Source organism: Carettochelys insculpta, chromosome 8, assembly GCF_033958435.1.
Source record: "Carettochelys insculpta isolate YL-2023 chromosome 8, ASM3395843v1, whole genome shotgun sequence".
In the NCBI taxonomy this organism is placed as follows: domain Eukaryota; kingdom Metazoa; phylum Chordata; order Testudines; family Carettochelyidae; genus Carettochelys; species Carettochelys insculpta.
The window spans coordinates 49,981,214-50,004,542 of NC_134144.1; the positions used below are offsets into that span (position 1 = coordinate 49,981,214).

The window sequence follows — 23,329 nt, forward strand, 5'->3', positions numbered from 1 at the left end:
ACTTCTTGTCAACTCAGACAAACAGGCTTGCTTACATTTGCAGAAAATAATGCAGCTTGCTTCTTGTTTACAGTATCACCTGAAAGTGAGAACAGCTATTTGGTGCAGGCTGCATCACAAAATATTTACGTGCCAGATGCACTGAAGATCTGTATGTCTCTTTGCACTTGAAACACCATTCCACTTAGAATGATAGAACACCAGAAATGTAAGGGATCTCAGGAGGCCATGAAGTCCAGTCCCTTGCCCTCACAGCAGGACCAAGCACAGTCTAGACCAGGGGACAGCAGCTCAGGCGAATTACCAAAATTTGACCTTTCACTTCTATGTATGGCCTGAGCGCTGGAGATACTTTTAAAAGTCACTAATACTCCAATTTACAACAGCTTCAATAATATATAAAGATGCACAGCCTTATCATTTAGGTGGGGTTGGTAGCATTAGCTGCTCTTTTGTTAATCCACAGGTGGCATGGCTTTGAGCAAGCCCCCGGCTGCCCAGGGGAGGAAATGAGGGACTCACCTCCTGCCTCATGTGCCCATCAGATCACATGCCACTCTAGTCACCTATGCCAGGGTTTGCTGACCCCTGGCCTAGACCATCCCTGATAGATGTCTCCCTAAGATTTCACAGCTTCCCAACGTAATTTATTCCAATGTTTACCCACCCTGACAGGAAGTTTTTCCTAATGTCCAGCCAAAACATCTTTTTCTGCAGTTTAAGATCATTGCTTCTTGTCCTATCCTCAGAGGCCAAGGAGAGCAATCGTCTTCCTCCCTAACTGTAACGCTCGTTTAGGTATTTGTAAACCACTGTCCACTTGAAAAATACTATTTCTTTTATCACTTTTAGAGTTCATACATTTATAACAAACATATAAAATGAGTACTTCACACTTTGTATTGTGTTGAAATAGAAAACTTAGAAAAATGTCCAAAATTCAATACATGCCAATTGTTAGTCCATTGTTTAGCAGTATAAATAAAACTGAATAATCATGATTATTTTGAGTTAGTCACATAAGCTAAGTCTGATTAATCAACAGCCCTAATATACACATCACATGCTTTTTTCTTATACATCTGTTTAGAAAAAACACATTCAGTGAAAAATTGCAACTGAAATTTGCCTGTATTTTACACTTTCATACTTCTGCGGTTTCTTTAAAAAAAATATCTATAGATATAGGATACCAAAACCTAGCAAACTAAAGGAATCTTTTAGTTTATCTTTTCCAAGACGTAGACAATAAAAAATAAATTCTGTTCACGTCTGACTCCAAAAAGTAGACTAGATCTTATTATTCATCTCTTTCTTCACTAAAAATGTCTCCCCTTCTGCACCTCCTAAATGACCAAAACTGCATTCCAGTCACCACCACATAACTTCCCTTTTACATGTCTAAGTCTTTTAGACAAGAAAACAGACAAAAGCGAAACATCTACTTAAAAATGACACTGAACATTTTTCACACACTGAAAGGGCTCCCTCTTTCTAGCTCAGAGTTAACAGGAATGGTAGATGGAAAAAATATATAATGGAAGTGCCTCCTCGGAAAAATCCACTGAAGCCTCATATTTACTGAAACATATACAAAAGCTAACCCTGTCACAAAACAGTGAAGCTAACACAGGTTTTTAATGCAAACAAATCTGGTGACTCAAGACATGTAAATCTATCGTACATGTGTAGAGTACACCTGTCTGCCTGCCTGTCAGTGCTACATTTGTTCAAGATCTCCTCTTAAGCTGTAAATGCTATGACCACGAAATGTGGTATGCATTTTCCTCTTACCCTAACTTAAACCAAGGTCAGCATTCAGTTGTGTCTGAAAAGTGGGAAATGCCTGAAACCCAGGACTTCCCAACACTCGGAAAGGGAAAGGCACGGACAGGATGGACGACATACTTCACACTCACCACTGGGGGCAGTAGGCACAGGCAACAGCCACACTGCACAGAGACCACTGGAGGCAGCTACAGCAGCAAAAAAAAGAGGAGAGAAAGAGCTCTCTATCCTGTTGAAGTAGTAAGTGCCCCTTTACTCCGAGACCTGCCTCCTCAGTGCTTGGCCACAGTGCTGCACAGGGGGAGCCCCCGAGGCTTTGCCCCCAGACTCATCCTACTCCCTTGCAAAAAAAAAAAAAAAAAAAAAAGTCTCATGTTGGGGGGCAGGGAAACCACCCCAGCCCCAGGCCCCCAGTGTTCAACCTGGAGCCAGGGAAAACAGCCACTGTGCCAGGGCTGCAGCTCTGTGCCACACTCCTGCAGGGCCTGGAAGAGGAGAAAACTTGCAGCTGCAGCCCCAGTCTGTCCTCCACCAGCCTCTGCTGAGAGCTGGGTGCCAGTATACATTCTGCAGCCCCAACCACCCTGCCCCACACTCCTGCCACTTCTGCAGGGCCAGGAAAAAAGCCACAGCCGAGGCTCCAGCCCCAGCCTCTCTCCCTCCTTTAGGGCCGGCAAAAAAAACATGGCCCTAGCTCCCCTTCCCACTCCTGTAGGGCCTTGGCCCTGGCCTCCCCAGTCCTCCCAAGCTAGGGCTGGGGGATAAAAATTGGCAGTCCTTCCTCTGACTACAGCTCAGAGCCCAGCCCCACAACTGTGGCTGGGGCAAAAAAACAATGTCATGGCCCCTCCACTCCCACTGTGCCAGGGAAAAGAAGTCTGGTTCTGGCTCTGGCATGTTCCACCCACACCCAGTTCATGCTGGGCTGGAGCAAGGGCCCTCCACAGCAAGAAACCCAGCCCCAGCCTCTCCCAGAGTATGGGAAGAAGCCTCCCCGCTACAAGCTATGGCTGGGGCTACAGAAGCCAGCCTAACCCTCTTCCCCGGAGACACGGGGACCAGGAACCACAATCCAGACCCCACCAGCAAGGAGATGCCAGGGCTGGGTGATGTGTGGGCTGCTCTGCCCAACCAGCTTCACCTTTGCCACTGTGGCTGCCACCAGTAGGTTCCCCCGAGACCTCCCAACCCTCTGCTGTAAGTCCCCTGGCTCTGCAGCCACCTCGCCCCCTGTCCTGGCGCCCCCCCCACAACTTGGTCCTCAGCCCCCCGCACCCACTACCCTCCTTCCCACTTCCACACTGCCCCGACCGCCCCCCTCCGCCAACAAAACCTCTACGTGGATGTCAGAGCCCACACCCTGTGCCCTGACCCTCCCCCCAACACCAAATCCTCTTCCCTCACTCCCTACCCTCACCACACCAACCCCGCCCATCCTCCCAGCTCCTGTACTCCTCCACCCCCACACCAATTCCAAGAGAGACACAGGACTTCTTGTGTTTTATTCCCAGCTCTGTCAAAGACTGAGCACACAGCCACAGAGCTACATTTTCTCTTCTTTGCACCATGTAGGGGGGAAGGTATGGAAGAAAAAGCCTGTCTTTGGGTAGGCAGGACTATATTGAAGATACCAAGAGGCTTGCTTTGGGATGCTGAAGATAAACATACCCACACCACCCCCATTAGAAAAGGGTTACTGGCGCATGTAGTTGCTAGAAGTCAATGGTAATGAGGAACCAAGATTTACTGAAGGTTAGTGTTTCAGCACCATGCACAGCTCCCATTAGCAGCAAGCTGCAACACAGGAATTTAACTCTGTGTGGTGGATCCAGGAACCTTAGCCCTCATCTGTTCATGTTCAGCAGTCACTCAATATGACAAAACTCGGAAACTCTAAAGGGTGATCAAAATTGTACTCTGCTAGTCCAGTATGTTTGGCCTGTCCTACAGTAATTTAAGTGGTTCAACGGGCTCCAGGATCCACTTCAAACACTCTTAATGCCCAGCTATGGAAATTGGTTAGTATTCTCCATGTTATTCTTTCAGATGCCATACTTCCCAGACATCAGGGGGCTGGAGCATATGACCTATGAAGAAAGGTTGAGGGAACTGGGACTGTTTAGTCTGCAGAAGAGAAGACTGAGGGTGGACTTTATAACAGCCTTCAACTTACTGAAGGGAGGTTGCAAAGAGGCTGGAGAGAGGCTGTTCACAGTGGTCACGGATGGCAGAACACAGAACAATGGTCTCAAGTTGCGGTTGGGAAGGTCCAGGTTGAACATTACGAAAAACTTTTTCACTACAAGGGTGGTGAAGTGTTGGAATGGTCTACCCAAGGAAGGAATGGAGTCTCCATCCTGGAGGTGTTTAAGTCTCGCCTTGACAAAGCCCTGGCTGGGCTGATCTGATGGGTTTGGTTCTGCCTAAGGCAGGGGGCTGTACTTGATGGCTTCTATAGGTCTCTTCCAGCTCTATTGTTCTATCTTTTGAATGGAAACACTCAAGCACAACTGAAGTGATATCATTTGACATTACTGACAAGGCAGAGACACTAAACAGAAATTATAATAACTGAATTCAGATGTTCTTGCTATTGAAAAGTTAGGTAACACAGACATAATAAGTTACAAACACACTCATGCTTTCGAATCATAATCTCCATCATCTCAGGGACTAACATTAAGAAAGTCACTGTAGAGGTGCTAATCTTCCAAGTACTTTACAAACATTAATTAACGCAAGCCAGTATCAGACAGAACACATTTACCCTACTTTGTTAGATCAGAGGCCCCGAACCTTTCCAGGCCACTGTAACCCTTTCTGGAGTCTGATTTGTCTTATCTATTCCCAAGTTTCACCTAATTTAAAGTCTACTTGATTACAGAATCAGACAAAATACAAAAGCATCACAGCATACTACTAAAGAAAGTTTTGCTTGCTTTCTCATTTTTACCCTATATATAAACTAAGTCCAGTGACATAAACATTGTACATACATTTCAGTATATACAGCAATATGAACAAGACACGGTCTGCATGAAATTTTACTTTGTACTGACTTTGGTAGTGCTTTTTATTTAGATGGTTGTAAAACTAGGTAAATATTTAGCTGAGCTGAAGAACACTCAGAAGACTTCGAAGAACCCCAATGCGTAAGCATATCCCTGGTGGAGAACTAGTGTTAAATCAACTTTCAATGACTCCTCAAACCAATGACTCTAACCAATGTCAATAAAGGTTTCCCGATTCCTATCTGGCTACCTCTATTGTCTAGTTTTAAGCTAAGCCACGATCATATGCTCAAGATCAAGGGCATCTATCCAGTTCAGAAAATGGACTGTAGACAGAACTTCTGAAATCAAGTAATCAAGAAATCAACTCCTGAAATCAAGCAACCAGTGCTGACACACTAATTTCAAGATCTCGGATCTATCCACCTTTTTAAAAAGGAGCCCCCGCATGTTCTTCTCCCTTTGTAAATTACAAAATTTAACCCCCTCCCTGAGAGACACTTGTCTTCTATCTTGTGAAGTTCTTCACCTGGAACACAATTAAAATCCATTTTAATCTATTTACCTAGACTTGAAGACTGTCCATAAGAAAATATACAAAAAAAACCATGAAACGGTCATATTGCAGCTAGGAGAACATGACGACTAAGGCACAATATTTAACTGCAACTATTTCTATAATTCTATACAGAATTTATAAATGAAGTATCATGGTAAAAATTAAGAATGTGAACTGAAAAATTTCAAACGTTTAGCTATAATTCTAAAATACTGGTAAACACATTGCTGTTTGCAGGACATCAAAATTTTAAAAAGTGGATCAGAAGCTTGGAAACTGTTAGAGAAACCTGCAGTACACAGGAGGAGGGCTGAAAGAAAGGATTTCAGTGAATGCAATGAACATTGTTATAAAAAACACGCATGGTTCAAGTAAGTGTAAAGGGAAGCTGTTTTTCATTTGATCTTTCCTCTCAGGTTAAAGATCATACACAGACGACAGCCAAAAGCATTTTATAGAAAACACACAGCATCAGCTAATCCATCACTGAACTGCAAACATGTTGAAATGTTCTTTTTCAATTTACAGAACTTAAGACAGGACACACAAGAACGCTCTTTCCAAATGACTCTTCAGAATGAATTTTGGCAAGCCAAAATAGTAACCCACACTGAAATCTCACAAGAATGTAGAGGTTTCCACCTATAATTTCTCAGAGTCCCATGGAATCTTTAATAGCCACCCGGGTCATGATATTTTTTTCACCATCTCATCTAAAATGCAAGCACTCCTGTCTCAAAACTATGGAAGAGAACTGGTTATGCACCTGCTCACAGCATACCAATGGCTGCAACAGCTATAGCTCTTCCTGCAGCACGTAAAGACACATCTTTGGGAAACCTCAACCTAGTGCTATGATTGAGCTTTATGTGGCAGTGCTAACAAAGACCAGACACATTTGTACCATCTCATCATCTGGCCTTGCTCACATATAATGGCTTAAGAATGACTAGTAATCAGCCTGCACCAGAACTCCCAGTGCTGCTACACACAAAGGAAATTTCACAAACTGTAAAGACCAATATGTGCCTTACAAGTATTCTAAACATGTACTAACCCAGCCCATGAAATTTGGCAGGATCAAAGGTTTGAAGACAAGCAAATTTAAATTTGAGAACACAAAAATGGCTGCAGGAGACCCTTATCTGGACAGATATATATTTGCAGTTAAATCTCTCTTGTTGCCCTAAATTACAATTGAGAATGCATTATAGTTGATTTTTTTTAAATTCATTGGGGGTTAGCTGTCTTTCAAAGAAGGAAGTTGCAAAAAATTAATTTCTTTAATTAGAAGAAAACAGCCGCACATGCAGCCTTCATGACCCAGACAATTAACTCCTCTGTTCGAACCGGAAACTCTACTCCACTAATTCTTCCACTACAACAAGAATTCCAACACCTAAACAGCCTCCCTCTCGATTCACTGTTACACTCAACCACTTACTAGAGCAGTCTCCTCTTTTTAGCAGTTCCAGCAATTACTCCCTTGATGGCTACAACTGCAGTCCTTAAGTTAGTGGAACATGTTTGTCCTGCAGTTATAGTGAAACCTTATAAACTGCAAGAAAATGCGTCACTTTTACAAGATGTATCCCATTCACCTCAATGAGTTAGAGTGGGAGGGAAATCACCATAGAAATCCAATGACAGATTTGCCAGCGCACTGCTCTTCCAGCTCTTGAAATAATCAGGCATGAAAGTGACACAGCCCAATGTTACAGGAGAGTTGGCACAGCATGACACATCTTGTACATAACGTAGAAAGATGAAAGGCATTGGGTGAACAATATGCTTTGCAATTTATCAGCTTATGTCATCCTGAAGGAAAATCTGATGCTGTGGGAGGATTACTCATGTTTTCTAAAAGAGAAGAACCCACTACGTATTTGTATAATTTCTTTGTGCCTTTCGAAACACATCTTTGAAGTCTGTTATATCTGCAAGCTGCTTGTACATCTTTTATAGAAACAAGGCTATAGAAATATAGGAATTAGGAGGGGCAGGGAAATGGACTAAGGATGCCCAATTATAAGATGTTAAAGGCTTCCCATCGTCAGAAAAACTAACAAAATACCTCACAGCAAAATACCAGTCACCTAGTAAAAGACTGTACATTAAGTATGCATTGTGAGTTGTGTCATACTAACATATAGTTAAATATATTTTCCAAAAAAATTAACAAATTTAACTGGACAAATTGGCAGGTTAATTTTAGCTACTTATAAAATAAAATCAACTTCGCTACCAACATAGATATTGCTATCCCACCCACAGTCCAAGTGTAACTTCTAGTTTTTCCATGGTGTCTCATTTAAAGACATGAGAGTCCACCCTTGGACATGGAGAAATGGAGAAATCAGTGTTGATTTCATTAGAGGAGTAATGTGCCATGAAGCATCAGAGGGAACCACCAAATCATGGGAACTACATTCAAGCACCAATGAGGATTTTAACACTATATTATCACAATGCTTCTATCCATTTGTTTTCAAGCAGAGGTGGGCAAAATATGACCTATAGGCAAAATCCATCCCACCAAGCTGCTGAATCTGGCCTATAGCCCAGTAAGAGCCATGACACCGCACACCGCTCAAAGCAGCCAGCTGCAGGGACCATGTGCTTCTCTGAACACTGCCGCGAGCCTGAGGGCATGGCTAAGGGATGCCTTTGTGTGCCAGTAGGAGTTTCATAATTGTGCTGGGGGCAGCATGAAAAGTTGCTCCTACCCCTGCCCAGAGACACTGAGAACACATGACCCGTAGAGCCAGCCATTATGTGTGGCATGTGGGACACAGCAGACAGGGAGCCTGCCTGAGAGATCTGATAGGCTGACAGCTCGGAGCCACCTAGCTAACTCCCAATCACAACCTGCCTCTGGCACCCCAGCGCCTCCTTCTACCAACCCTCTAACCCCATATGCTGCATTCAAAACCCTCTGCATTTACATCCATACCCACTCCCAGACCTTGCACCCTCTCCTGTGCCCCAAGTCACACCCCTCCCTCCTTTACCCAAACTCTCACCCAGGCCCCATAACCCTTTCTACACCCCAAATCCCTACTTTCTGCACCCAACCTCCCTCCTAAGCCCACATCTCCCCCATTCAGCTCATGGAAGAGTATGACCTTTAACCACTTACCAGATTCTTAGAGTGGCCCCCCCAATCAAAAATTATTCCCCATCTCTGGTTAGGTCTTTTTGCTGACTAAGCTAATTAGATATGAATGATCCATATAAACAGTCTGCAAATATCTTTAAACAAAAATAATTTAGGGACCTAGTTCTCTTCTTACTAGCACAAATTTCATGAACTTCACTCTCATTCCTTCATAAGAGAAAAAAGACTGCGTTCAAGTATAAGGGTGAGAATATATTGCTAGTACTGCACTGAGTCATAATTCTCAGTAGTATACCTATTAGAAAACTAGATAAAATATACTGATTGTTTCTCTAGAAGAATGGGTGACCATCATTTGCTTCTTACAAGAATCTCAAATATTGTGAAATATCATTTGACCTTTTGGTCCCTATAGTGCTGCATGTTCTGTAATGTCTGAATAACAAAAGACAATTATTCAACATCACAATAAGAGATGTGCAAAACTCAGCAGATTCAATATACAGAGGTAGATGCCAAGATTTTGCTCAATTCGCCCTAAGTTTCATCTCAAAAAGGAATGAGAGACCAGAACCAAAAAATGTATTTGTCTCCTTCCTGGAAATCTGTAACACTGAGATTAGGTCAGTTAGAAATACTAGTTCAGGAAATCCACACTACTAAATATCACAACTAAGACTAAAGAAAATCCATTCCTGCCTCTCACTAACAGCAAGCTTCAAAATAAGTGGGCACTACAGATCCATCTGAAGAACAAAGAACAAACTTGTTCCTGCATGTTCCTCAATTCAGTTCAATTACGTGCTCTTTATTTTTAAAATTATTTTAATTCTACCTTACTTTAATATACTCTGTGTGTGTGTTATTTTTTTTTATGATCACTAACATTTGGATGGAAGAAGCTCTCTCTTTCACAAGGTTCCTCTTTTCCAGATAGCCATTTCTCCTTCATTCCAAACATTCATCAGGACCTGAAGTCAAAATCCTCTGTTTGACAGCAGGTTCATTGCTGTAGAGATTATTAGGATTACAACTTAACATGGGGAATGAGAGTTTATCTGCTCAGAAACAAATATCCTGTTTTGATGCAATGCCATCAGTAATTAAAAAAGAGAAGAGAGAGACATTTCTGCAACATTCCTCTCAAATTATTTCAGTCTTTCATGAGTCATTTAGCAGCTCCATGAAAAAGTGCTTGTCCTTCCAATAAATTCTGACAGTAGTGGTAAGCAGTTAAAATAAGAACCTTGTTAATAACCAGCTAACTGTTTATGTGTTTATTGATCAAGCACTTATCTAAGCATTTGGTTATAAAAAGAAACCTTATAATGGTTAGAATATATATGGCTGTGATCACTGGAGACCAAAATACAAAACAAAGAACCAAGGGAAAACCAATTCCAACAAGTCAGAGAATAAAACACATACTAAATCAAATAGAAACGGCCTACATCATGCACTGATGAGCACCAAAGCAATATGCTCACAGCCTGACAAAGGGAGCCCATTATAAAGCTCTGAGCCCTTCATCGGAAAGCTTCAACTCCAAGAACTCAGAGCAAGCACATCCAATGTGAAGCAAACAGTATTTAGGAGAGTTGGGCCCCAGACCATATAGGGATCCAATTAACCATATAGATTGCTTTTTCTAGTGATGTTAGATACTTCCTTTTCTAGTCAGTGATTACAGAGCCCTTTGCCATTATGAGTGTGATGTGCTGGTGGAACAACGTCCAGAAATTGGTCATTACTAGGACCTAATCAACTGATGCTTATAATACATGGTTTAGGGTTTGCAGCAAGGGTACTGGAACAATTTTTCTAGTGAGAGTGTGGAGAACCAGTGAAGCAAACAGTCAACCCAGTATATAATGGAAACCACTTCAAAGCAGGGGGCGCTGCAGCCCACCCCCCCCCTAGGTCCAGCACCTAAGCTTTGTAGCATATATAAACACCCTGTGCGGATCTGCCTGGATGAGGAAGAACCTTTCATCCCAGGTGGGTTTGAGTGCAGTACAGCAGCTGTCACTAACCTGCCCACAGAATGAGACTTTACTACACTGGGCTCCCAGAGGTTAGAACCAACGATTTCTTCTACCGGCAGCTGGAACCAGGGTGCAAAAGCCCCACCTGATGAACGTGTGTCTGACCAACGCACACCACGCAACTGTTTGATGTACCCAAGAGCTGTGCTCAGCACCTGGTACTGCAAAACGCTGCTCCCCCACCACACACACACGAATGAGGATTTCACCCCGGCCTCCTGCTTCCCTCTGAGGCCTCCGGGGTCCGTAAAACAAACACAGGGCAAGTGGGTGCGACAGCCCCGACCTAGCGCCCCGACCTAGCACCCCTCCGGGGACATCGAACGTGCCGGGGACGGCGGTAGGGGGCGCTGTCCCGCTAGGGCACAACAAGGGGCAGCAGCTGCGACCAGCGGCGCCCGCCCCCAGCAGCCCGGCCAGGCGTCCCAGCGCGCAGCGGCTCCGAGCTGAGCAGTTCTCTCGCGCCGCTGCCGTCACCTGCCCGCCGGGCGGCACGCGCCGGGCCAGGGGCGCCGAGCATGCCCAGTCTGCGGGATGACATCAGCCTCGGCAGTGCTGGGGGCTGGGAGGCTGCAGCCCGAGTGAGACCCGCACCGGCTCTGTTCAGTTCCCCACCACACCCCACCCCATCCCCAGGTACCGGCCAAGGAGCGCGGCCGAGCGAGCGCCCTCTGCCGCCCGGTCTGGCCCCGGGGGCGCCCTAGGGTGCATGGCAGGCTGGTGCCGCCTACCCCGGCGTCCGCAGCCCTCGCCCCTTCCCACGCTGGTTGGGGGCGGGGGGCACGGGAACCCGCAGGCAAAGCGGGGCAGGGGGCTGGGCAACAGGAGAAGCCCTCGAGGCGCCCCGGCTCCCTCCCGGCGGCAGCTGATCCCCCTGCAAAGCTGCGGCAGCCCCAGCCCCCGCCCGCTGACAACTCACCCCCGACCCGGGAACAATGGCGGGAGGGAGCGCCCCGGGGGCCGCGGACCGGGACTCGCTGCAGAGCGGCCCCGCCCGGCCGCCGGGAGCGGGGCAGGGAGGAGACTCACCCCGATCACCACCGTCTCCTCGCCTTTGAACTTGGGGATGAATTTGTCCCCGCGGAGGATCTCCGCTTCGTTGAGGGGCCGGAACCGGCACATCACTTTGATGCTGCATTCGGCGGGGTCCGCCATGGCGCGGGCAGGGAAGGAGCCCGCAGCCTCCTGCCTACCGCAGCCGGGCCGGCCCGCAGCCCACCGCCCACCTGCAGCGGGGCGGGGCCCGGGGCGTCAGGGAAAGCGGCGCCCGCCGCGCATCCACCGGCCCCGCTGCTGCTGCTGCAGCTACCACCACCGCCGCCGCTGCAGCAAACACAAAGCGGCCGGGCCGCCCCCCAGAGGCGCGGTGACTTCACCGCTTTACCGCAACCCCTCCCCAAGCCGGGCTCGCGGGGCCAGCCACGCATGCCGGGAGATGTAGTCCGCCCGCCGGCGCGCAGGTGGGGGGGGTGGGCCGCGCCCCGCTCCCGGAGGGTGCCAGACTCAGCCCCGGCAGCCTGAGGGGGGCTGGTGCGCGGTGGCGGGAGCTGGGGGTTTGCAAGCCGCTCGCAGCTCCCCAGCGCAGCGGGAATCCCGGGTGCGAATGTGGTGGGGGGGCGGGGTTCGACATTTCCCAGCTCACGCGCACGGGACCCGAACGTGCTGCACAAGGGCAAACACAGTTGCCAGCTCTAGTGCCACTCGGGGTCACTGTGGTCAGTTATATCAGTGTTACACCCTCTCACCCGGGAGGGAACTCTCCGGGAGTTCCTCTTGACGCCCTTCACACCCACTAAAGACATTGCTCCAACAGTAACAGAGAGGGAGCCCTGTTAGTCTATATACTCTGAAAAAAATGCAGTCCAGTAGCACTTTGAAGACTAACAAACTAATTTATTCGGTGGTGAGCTTTTGTGGGATAGACCTTATTTCTTCAGACCATAGCCATAGGAATCCGTTCTGGTATGGCTATGGTCTGAAGAAGTGGGTCTATCCCACCAAAGCTCACCAGCTAGTAGGTCGTCCGTCATGTTCAACCATGACGTCAATAGACAGAAGTGATGAGAATGCGCAGAGAACCTGTGCGGGGGAAGGTTTAAGTAGAAAAGCCATTGCACAGGGACAGTTCCTCAGAAGCCTGGTTCCAGTGGTACAAAAAGTCATCATGGCTGGGACTGCTTAGGCTGCAGTGGATGGCCATGCCATCTTTGGTGCCTTGTCATGCCCTTCACTCTCCACAGAGCCTTGCAGAACTGCCTCATTGGTCGTTGGATCATGCTGTTGATCTCATTTGTCCAGTCCACGGGGGTCCACTTTGCATGCTGGGATAGGCAATTCCCTATCTCACCGCAGGTTTCAGACCTGCCGGCTACCCTCACCTGGTTTAGCCCACCTGTCAAAGCGATTTATATACAGCTTCTCGGAGCCACAGGTGAGAGCTGGGTGCCAGCTGAGGACCAAAGGTGCATGAATTGCCCCAAAGAGACATGACAAGTCCTCACACCAGAGGTGCTACCCCTTCCTGGAAACCCCATACACCACACGAAAGGTAAATTATTTTGTTAGTCTTTAAAGTGCTACTGCACTGTTTCTTGGTTTTGATTGCTCAAATATATCAGTGTGGCTGTTTGTTCAGGCTTCATTTAGTTACTGTTCTCATGTTTGTTTCCAGTAAGGGGGTTTACCAGTGTAATCACAAATGCTGAAATCCCAGGTATACGTAAATAAAAATGAGAGAAAGAAAGGGGGTATGTAAACCATGTCATACATGTAGCTTGTTAATGTTATGACTTGTCCAATTAGAACAGTTGTGAATGCAGATGTTTTGTGTTACAAATGACAGGCACACAGTTATCTCTTACTGTAGACTTTACTTTTGTTCTTTCTTGCTTAGTTGGGCTCTTAATATAAAATAAGCCTGATTGAAAGTGTTTGCAGTTTGCATATGGAAATTAGCAGGTTTGCTTAACTCAGTTAAGGGATTTTTTAAAATAAATGCAACATGCACATGCTTTTTTGAAATGTTTGCATTTTTAAAACTACAACATTATTTTATTAAGTTAATTTTTATTTTGGCTTACTTTAAAAAGGGTCGTTAAAATTTGGCCATTTAATTTTTTTAGTTCAATTTTAAACTGAGACTTCCATCATGTATATTTTTTCTTCATCCCTATAAACTCATCATTCACCATGTTTTAACAAAAAGAACTATATTCAGTTTTGTTTCCAATAACATTTTATCTGGTTTTCAAACCTTAAGCATTGATTTAGCTGTGCCAAAACAGAGCACTACTCCAAATTTCTCTGTTTTATCTCTTTTCTGTGAGTATTTATTGAGAAGCAATCCTACTCAGTGTTCATCCTTTTTTTGCCTGCATCAATCTCTTTCAACATTTGCTCAGTTAAATCCGTTTTGAAGACTCCACTTGATTTGGTGAGTGTCTGTTTTCTGTTTCATTTTATGAGACACTATCCCATTCCAGGCACATCCTGTTTTCCTGGCACAACTAACCCCTTATGTTGCTTTAAGTTATAAGAGGAAACTGTATACCAAATTTGGTGGTCCCAGCTCTTACCATTTAGGAGTTTTTGATCAAACAGACAAATAGATAAACTCTCTAAAATATAATAGTACATATAGGAGAATCAATGTCCCATAGTATTAAACCATGCTAAAGGGCTTCTGGACACTTGATTTGGAAATAAATCACAAGGTTTTTTGGTTTTGTTTTTTAACTTTTAGTTACAATCCCATGATTTTTCTGAAAATGTGAAATGAAGCAAACATTCTATCCTAGTGTCTGGATGAAATTCAGGCTCTTCTGTAGTCAATGGGAGACTAGTCTTTGGTTTCGTGGGGTCAGGACTTTACCTTGTGTTTATCCATGCGTCAGTAGACTGGATTCTGGTTTGTTCTTATTAGTATCGAGGTGTTAAGAGTTTGTTAACGTGTATAAGTGCAGGACTGCTTCTCAACCATTTCCATACTATTTGTGACAGATATGACAATTCCTGCAATATCAAGTGCATACTTACGGAATGAAATAAAACCTTTTAGAATTACACTTAACTTTTGGGTCTCCTGTATTGAAAATAGGCATGTTTGTGTACAATAGTGGGATTGTATGAAACTTCTTAAAGTCGAAGACAGATGAAAGCAATTTCTAAGAGATGGAGAGTTGTGTGTTTTTTAAATTTACATAATCATGTCTGCCGTATTGTTCTTCTGGGACAATATGTGAAGTAGAATTCTCAAGAGGTCCTGTGGAGGAGGGAATTGCAGCCCCCCACTGACTTAGCCTTTGAAGCTTTGCTGTAATTGGGGGAAGCTTTTGTCTGCTGATCACCTGTGATAGAATGCCAGTTCAGAGGCCCAACCTGCATTCCTCAGGGATTAACTAACAAACAAAGTACGTTTGGATGGATATCCTGAATTTAAGATAGCTCAGGGCTTCTTTGTGATCCAGCAAGTAGACAGGACCCCTGATCCATGGAAGGTCCCTTGAGCACTCTCCAGCACTCCAGAGTCCACACCCCCATCCCAGAACCTGACCCTCCTCATGCACCCTAAACCCAGTCCTGAGCCTATAGTCTCCACTGCACAGCAACCACCAGTCATAAGCCCCTCCCCAAGCTGAGCACTCAAACTTCCCCACCATGTCCCAGAGTCTGCACCCCAATTCTCTGCCCCAGCCTTGAGCCTTCTTCTACACTCCAAGCCCCTTGGTCCCACTCCTGCCACATGAATTATGTAATATGTTCAGCAATATGTTCAGTGAGTCTGATATCACCACTGTGTCACACATCTCTTCAACATCCATGCACATAAGAAAATTCCTTTCATTTAGGGGTGTGAAAAATTAAAGAGAACACGGGTCATAACTCAGGCAATTATTGGGTCAATCGCTTCACACCTGGAACAATTCTACCTTGTCTTGTCCCTCTTCTTTTTAAAGAAGAGCTAAGAAAAATCAGATTTATAGTAGACCCTCTATTGCAAACTTGTTTTTAACTATGTAATAACTGCCATTATTCCACAATGATGGAACGCCATCATGGTCACTGCAAACTTCTTCAGTCCACTGTAGCAGGCAAGCTTCACCAAATCTTAAACATGGGCAGCTCTGGCTAATTATAGCCTGACCAGAGGACCGGTTTGTCTTGCAATCATTATTGGAAGTGGCCTCACTGAAGTTGCTATCCATTTTTTCCTGCTACCATCCATATCTTCTAGGGCATGGCCAAGATAAAGGTATTTTCACTTCATTTTATTTTACCTGTTGATGTGTTCTTTGGTAGACACCATATGTTCCTGGCTACCTATTCATAATCAATCCATTACAAAACAAAAGCTACAGGCCAGTGAGTAAGTTGAAGAATTTATTAGAGTTTTTTATCATTCTCTAAAGCACTTTATAAACATTAATGGGATCTCTGGATGTTTATGATACTGATTTGTTTAGAAAGAATCTCTCTCTCTCTGGGTGTGTGTGTGTGTGTGTGTGTGTGTGTGTGTGTGTGTGTGTGTGTGTGTGTGTGTGTGTGTGTGTGTGTGTGTGTGTGTGTGTGAGAGAGAGAGAGAGAGAGAGAGAGAGATGAGCATAAAAAACTAGAACTAAAAAACCTCTAAATAATCTTCATTGCATAGCATCCATTAACATACTCACATGCACCTAGCATGACTGACTATCCATCACCAGGATATGAAATTCGTCAGAAAGTAAAAATGTGAAGAGTTGTCAGAAAAGGCATAGAAGTCAATTCTGCCCTCACATAAGTACACACAATTCTAGATTTCAGTAAGAACTGCACATGGTTTTACAAGACCAAAATTAGGCAATGCAGAAGATGATGATGATGATGATGGGAGGCTTACATGAAGAATATGTGCTAATGTTGAATGCTTGTAAGCTGGATGCTGAGAGAAGCCTGGTATGCTGTTTAAACCCTTTTGACAGGGAAGAACCCTTTGGCAATCAAAAGCTGTAAATGATGCTCAGCTTGGCCAGGAATGAATGTGTATGGCTAGAAAGAGCAGCATTTGAGGTTCTGTGTAAGCAAAACAAACAAGCTTTACAATAATCACAAGCAAAACAAATTTCTTATTCTGAAACCCTCCAAAAGAGTTCATCATGGCTACTGAATTATGCAAGCAAGAATTATTGCCAGCTGCCAAATAGGAGCTGTTGTCTAAACCTCACACTGACTCGCAACATATGCGGTCAGTTTTCTTCATACGGAATTCCTACCAGCTTGCATTAATGTGATGCTGAGTCACACAATTAGGGAGACAGGGAGCCCAGTGCTCTTGCATTTGCTTGGAGATTCATCTGTCTAGATGCTGGTAACCTCACTATGACAAACTGACGTCAGTTCATCAGGCAGTTTAATGTGGGCTCCCGTACGCTGCTGGAAAAAAAAGCAGCTGGATCAGGGATGGGTCATAATTTTTGATTGCAGGGGTGGGGGGTGGCAGGAAAGGTCACTCCAAGATTTTTAGGTGGTCACAGGCTGCACATTTGTATGGAGGAGGTGTGAAGTCAAGGATGGAGTCTGAGTGCTGGAGGGAGCTCAGGATAAAGGACTGCTGCATAGGATGTGGGGCCTGAGACAGAGTTTGGCTGAAAGAAGGAGTTGCGGCCTGGGGCAGGGTATTGGGGTGCAGGATCTGAGCGGAGGTAAGGGTGCAGGAGAGGATTCTGATCTGGGGGGAGACGTAGGAGTGATAGAGGGGGAGTTGTGACCGGGGTGGGGGCGAGAAGGCGCAGAAAGTTTGAGTGGTGACCTAAGCAAAGGGTAGGCATGCAGGAGAGCATTCTAGCGTTGATGAAGGGTGTACGAGTGAATGCAGGATCTGGGAAGGAGTTGAGGTGTGGTGCCAGAGGTAGGCGCTGGCCAGGAGGCACTTAACTAACTAAGCAGCTCCTGGCCAGCAACCCTAGCACACTGGCTCTTCCATGTAGCTCTCTGCACTAAGTGTGGAGGGCTTCCAGCTCCCAGTGAAATCTCTCAGCTCCCATTAGCCAGAAACCAGCCAATGGAAGATAAGAAATTGTGCTGCACTACCACCAATCACACAGCAAAATCTCTCAGCCCCCACTGGCCAGCTTCATATTGCCCCCAGGAAAATCTCACCTCCTTTTGGCTGATTTCTGGTCAATAGGAGCTGAGGGATTTTGCTGGGGGTAAGTGCAGTGTGTGAAACCAGCCAATTGGAGCCAAGAGATTTTGCTGGGGCCAGTTACAGCACCCAAAGTTCCCTCCCTGACTTCACAGCCTTAGGAGCTGTGGGCCAGACTAAAAAAGGTTTGACAAGCCAGATCAAGCTCCAGGGCCATATCTTGCCTGCCCCCAAGCTAGACCAAAAGTAGTTAGAAGTGTGCAGTGGGTGATAGCCTGTTACTGCATACTGTGATTTTTTCCTACAGCATATCAACTCATTAACATGTCTGCCCATGTACTTCAAGCTTTTCACTAGCCTCACAGTGCAGATTTATAAATCATGGCCAGTGGGTGAGGAGTCTTATGAAAGACCATTCTGATTAATTTTTATATCCAATTTCTGCATTATTAAGAGACTATTTTTGAGCAAATGACATCATTTGTTAGTTTCTCATTATGAACACTGTTCTTTCCCAGCCCAAAATAAGATACCTACATTCTTCTGTAAACTTTTTCACTTTAAAGCATCCCTCTCCCCTTACTTTTGCATAGCATTTCCACAAAACAGCCAAAGTCCTTGCTAAACCTTACTTCGATGTAGTCTCAATTTTATTTTCTCCCACTTTCCTACTAGGACAAATAATTAGGAAAATGCAATCAAGCTAAAAGTTTACTCTTGCAGCACAAATGTGTTCTACATCGCCAAGGATGTCCTTACCCATACACAAAATACACATCTGCCATCCGTAAATCTGGGGCACCACTCAGTTTTAATGTCTTGAGAATGCTTCGTTTTGTGAGGTGAAGGCTGTGCATATGTAATTTTCCAGCGTTACTTATTTAGAAATTAGAACATTGAAATAAGTAAAGTTGAAAAAAACCTGCAATGTAGATGTAGTCTTAGAAGTGGAAAAAGCCTGCCAGCCCTGTTAGCAGACGGTCTAACCTGTGAGACCCAGTCAAGGTCTCCATGAAGCCATTTAATAGACATGTGCCAGACTCAGGTATATACTGGCAGTTTCTGAATTTACCGTGCTAGGCTATAGCAGCTTGGTTTAAAATTTGCTTTGACATTTCATTAGTGTATTGCTGAAGATTGCAATAATCACCTCTCTAAGAAATTGTCATCCTCTCCCTGGGCTCAGATCAGAAATAGTGGCACAAAATTAATAGTACTGGCTTGGGCCTCAACACTAAGGAGGTCCCAGGACATTGCTGTAGAACATGAAGCCTGCTACATTTTCTGGTGAACTGCAGCCTGTTAGGAGCATGAGTTTGGAGCCCCATCCTACAGCATGGATAACACCCATTCTTTCTCTTTTTATGGGGTATGTAAGGTGTTTCTAGCTCACTGTTCCATGAGAAGTCCAGTCCCCTTTCTCTCACTTGCTCACAAAGGCTCAGATCCTGTAGTGTACTACACCTTGGTAGAGCCCATCCCTCCGCCTCTGTGCCCCCAGCCAGGTCCATTTAGTTAGACTCTGTAAGGGGACAAAGATTTAGCCAAACAGAGTATCTCACCTTGACATGTGATTACCAAGGTACATGCCCCAACTGTTTGCAGAATCAAGACCTAAGCAAGCAGGCGGAGCAGCGGTGGCTTTCCACAGGGAAGTCACCGCGGCCACCGTGATAAACCCACCAGTCAACCACACACTTCCTTTGGATTTGGAAGTACAATCAGGCAGTAGCAGAGGCCAAAAATAATTAAGCAAGCAGATACAGTACACTATTGTATTAAGATGCAATACTTGGACTTGCATGCTCTAGGATCCTGCTATGCATTCTTTCAATGAAACATTTTGTGTGACTTGCAAAAAAGAAAAAGAGAAAGTTTTTAAAAAATGATTGCGTGAGGGAGCAGTTTGTGTTGCTTCATTTCAATTTAAAGATAAGAGGCAGTTTTTTCTTCATAGTAAAATGTCAAAGCTGTTAAGTTGATATTCCCAGTTATAAACTTTTGAAACAACCATAATGGTTGTTTGTAACTCTGAACAAAATATTATTCTCAATATATCTGTAATTCTGAGGTTCTACTATATGCATAAGTAGTTCAGAACTGGAACTATGGTACTGATCCTGGAATTTGTTCCATGGAACGAGACCTCTGATCCACAAGACTGCTTGTTGTCCTTAAGGCATAGCTCTGAATAACATGTTACAGAACTGGTCTACACTAGGGCAGCTTGGTTTTACATTCATTTCCATATCCCACCTTTTTTCTCACCTAGATTAGGCATGATATGGTGACAAATTAAAGTGCAATGCATTTATCCAGCCCTGAAAACAATCCCACAGTTCCTTTGGTGTCTATATGAAAACAGGCATGAACAATACTCTCTTCCATTTTTACTGCATGGCCCTACTAAGTTTTCCCAAAAGCATCTGGGATAACAAGATTTGTACATATCTTCTTTATATGAAGTATGTATTGTTCCGGAGGGACAGACACATATCCAGGGGCAGGGGCAGGGGCAGGGGCAGGAGTGTCTGGACCTGGGAGTTTGCTGGTGTAATTCGTGACTGATTGGACAGTATAGCTGGGAGTGATTTATAGGCTGCGCGCAGGCAAAACAGGCGTGGCTGCTCTCACAGCAAAGCAATATAAAAGGCCCCCCAAGGTGGAGAACTGAAGAGAGAACTATCCTTCAGTCCCAGTTGTACCACAGGTACTGTAACAATTACATATCTAGGGCTGGTGTGTGCTTCAGGAGGTTAGTTTGGGAGAACAAACTAAGCAGAGAACATTTCAGCCTCAAAGTACTTTATGTAAGAATGTAACAAGCACTTGAGGGCATGAGGAAGGTGGACAGCCTTTCCTTGAACATGCAACACTGGCGCCCATTTCACCAAATCATTCCCCAAAGTAGGGGCTGGTGTACCCTGACCTGAGTGGTGCTTTAAAACACATTGATAATTAACAGCTTTAATAACAATGATGTGCAGTTAGGGCAGAGACAGACATTTGGCCACAATTCGTGTGATTGTTTTAGATATTTCTACATTCAATGAAAGAAAACTGAATCTATGAAGTTTTTGTACTTTCATTAATTTACTTCTCACGTTTAAAATAACCATAACATATCTATGCTGAAATGGGTAATTGTGTCAGGCTCTCTCCCCAAAGTACCAGTGCTTTACTACAGTTTGTCTTAACAAAGGTTGGTATTATAATGGCATTTATTTACCTATTGAGACTATTTTAATAAAGCTAACTAGCACTGGAAAAAAAGAGATTATTCAGCTGGGGTATTCACACCTACACAATAAATGGATAGTTGTTCAGTATATGATTTCACTTGTGTCGTATTCACTCTATTGTTCTAATACTATCGTTAAGCAATTGTTGTCAAATGCAAATCTAATCAGAAGATACAACAGTCAAATACATTTTATACATTTCTGATAAATTTATCAACTATTTCTCATTTGCTGAAGCCTGGAGGAGCTTGGTGAATTACGAAACCACTTCTTTTATAAAACCTCCCACATTTCACCTAGAACAAGACGTGAAGCATAAGCTTTAATTCTGTAAACACCTAACTTTGCTATCATTGAAGTCAATGGTGCTACCTAAGTGTGTCTAACTGTTTGCAGGAACAGTGCCTTGATTTGCACCCTTTGGCGTTTAAATGTTCTTCTAAGAGTAAAGCCCAATCATGTGACATGAGCCAAAGCCGCAGCTGCCTCTTATTGCACTGGGACTTGGCCACGCTCAGCTTTTCTCAGGGTGATGTTTGAAAGCAGAACAAGGGCTACGATAAAGTCTGTTGGGTCAGCAGTGTTTGTATTCGTTTAAATTATTAAGAATAATAAACATTCTTGTCAGACATATTTATGGGCTAGACATTAAAGAACGTGTGTTTTGAATATTCACGTCCATTTTATATGCTTCTTTCAGAGTTAACGTAGAAGCTCTGTCCTAACTCACTCTTTTGTTCTTGCTTGCTATATTTCAGTGGTTCCCAAACTTTTTGGCATCACACCCTGCCTTTTGATTTTTGAGAACCCATCACCCCCACCACCTCTTCTTTACCATCATCCAACCCCCTTTTAACAAAACATTTATTTTGTAATCTAAAATAAACACAAAAACTTGATATAAAAATGTTATTTAAAATTAAAAACAAACAAGTAGTTTTTCTTGGCCCCATGCGGGTTCCTGATGCAGCCGCAGTTGGCCATTTGCCTCACCCCTGTACCAGCCGCCAGCACTGCATGCACCAGCCACCAACTTGCCTCAGACCCGCACTGCCAGAGCCACCTGCCTAAGCCCTGCACCGCTGAGGCCACCTATCTGCCCACCCACCAGCCACTGGGGCCAGCCACGCAAGCTGCCCACCCAAGCCCCATGCTGCCTGCGCCAGCTGCAAGCTCAAGCCCCATGTTGCTGGGGCTAGCCACCTGCCCACCAGCCTGAGCTACCTGATCCCTGTGATACCAGAGCCAGCCACCCAAGCTCAGTGAGTCCTGCAAGCTGGCTGGCCACCTGAGCCCTGCAAGTCACCCACCCGAGCCCCTCCCCTCCCACAAAGCCAGGCACCACCAGCCCCCCATCTAACCCCGTCTTCCTCCTCCTCCTCCTCCCGCACCACAACCTACACTCACTCACCTTTGCGTGTGGGTCTTCGCTGGCTGCCTGCTTTTTATAGATGAGTTAATAACACAATTTTAACCTTTACACCTAATTTCCTTGGTTATAATAATTTATACTAGCCAGTGGTTACGCTACTAGGCAGTTATACAGCGTGGCAGTCCTGGGAGCAGTCCTGCTTTTTACGTGATAAGCAACTACTTACTCCCCAGCAGACTCTATAAAGCTGACTTTCCATCAAAGAGGGCAGCACACTGCTCTTTCTGAAGCTTGAGAACATCTTTGGATGTTTATTGCTTACAGAACATCATAAGAATATGTGACATTTAAAAAAGAAAAAAGACTTTTCCTTGAGGCAAGTCCCACATTAACATGACACACATAATGAAAAGTATCAAAACAAGAAAAACAGTCCAGTAGCACTTTAAACACTAGCAAAATAAGTTATTAGGTGCTGAGTTTTCGTGGGACAGACCCACTTCTTCAGACCATAGCCATACCAGAATAGACTCAATATTTAAGGCACAGAGAACCAGAAAAGTAATCAAGGTTGACAAATCAGAAAAAAATTATCAAGGTGAGCAAATCAGAGAGTAGAGGGGCAGAAGGGGGGTTGAAAGTCAAACGTTAGATTAAGCCAAGTATGCAAAAGGGCTATAGTCTGAAGAAGTGGGTCTGTCTCACGAAAGCTCACCACCTAATAAATTGTTAGAATTAAAGTACTACTTGACTGCAGTTTTTTGTTTTGATAGTATATAGACCAGCATGGCTTTCTCTGTTATTATTCATAATGAAAAGTGGTAGTAGGCAACGCCTATATTTACATGAGAAGATTTTGTCAACAAAACCTGCAGAGCATCTACATGCAAAATGCATGTTGTCAATAGTCTCTTGACAAAACGCAGCTCTTCCGCTGACAGCATTCTGCCTCTCCACGATGAGGAATAACACCTTTGTAGATTTTAAGATGTAGTGCTTCCACACTGACTTTTAATAGAACTTCTGAATTCAAACTTGACGCTATACCCGTCAGATAACTGCAATATTGTAATC

At 44.5% G+C, this 23,329-nt stretch overlaps 1 protein-coding gene across 3 annotated transcripts in view; it reads right to left on the reverse strand.

The window, feature by feature from the left end:
- KIF5C (kinesin family member 5C) overlaps positions 1-11,849 on the reverse strand; it is a 123,371-nt gene extending 111,522 nt beyond the window's left edge. For all 3 annotated transcript variants that reach the window (XR_012646350.1, XM_075000720.1, XM_075000722.1), the window contains exon 1: positions 11,551-11,849. Coding sequence is in view for 2 of the 3 variants with exons in the window: in XM_075000720.1 (XP_074856821.1) it covers positions 11,551-11,676 (126 nt within the window). In the remaining variant the exon portion in view is untranslated. The remainder of the gene's footprint in view (positions 1-11,550) is intronic.
- Between the last annotated feature and the right edge of the window lie 11,480 nt (positions 11,850-23,329).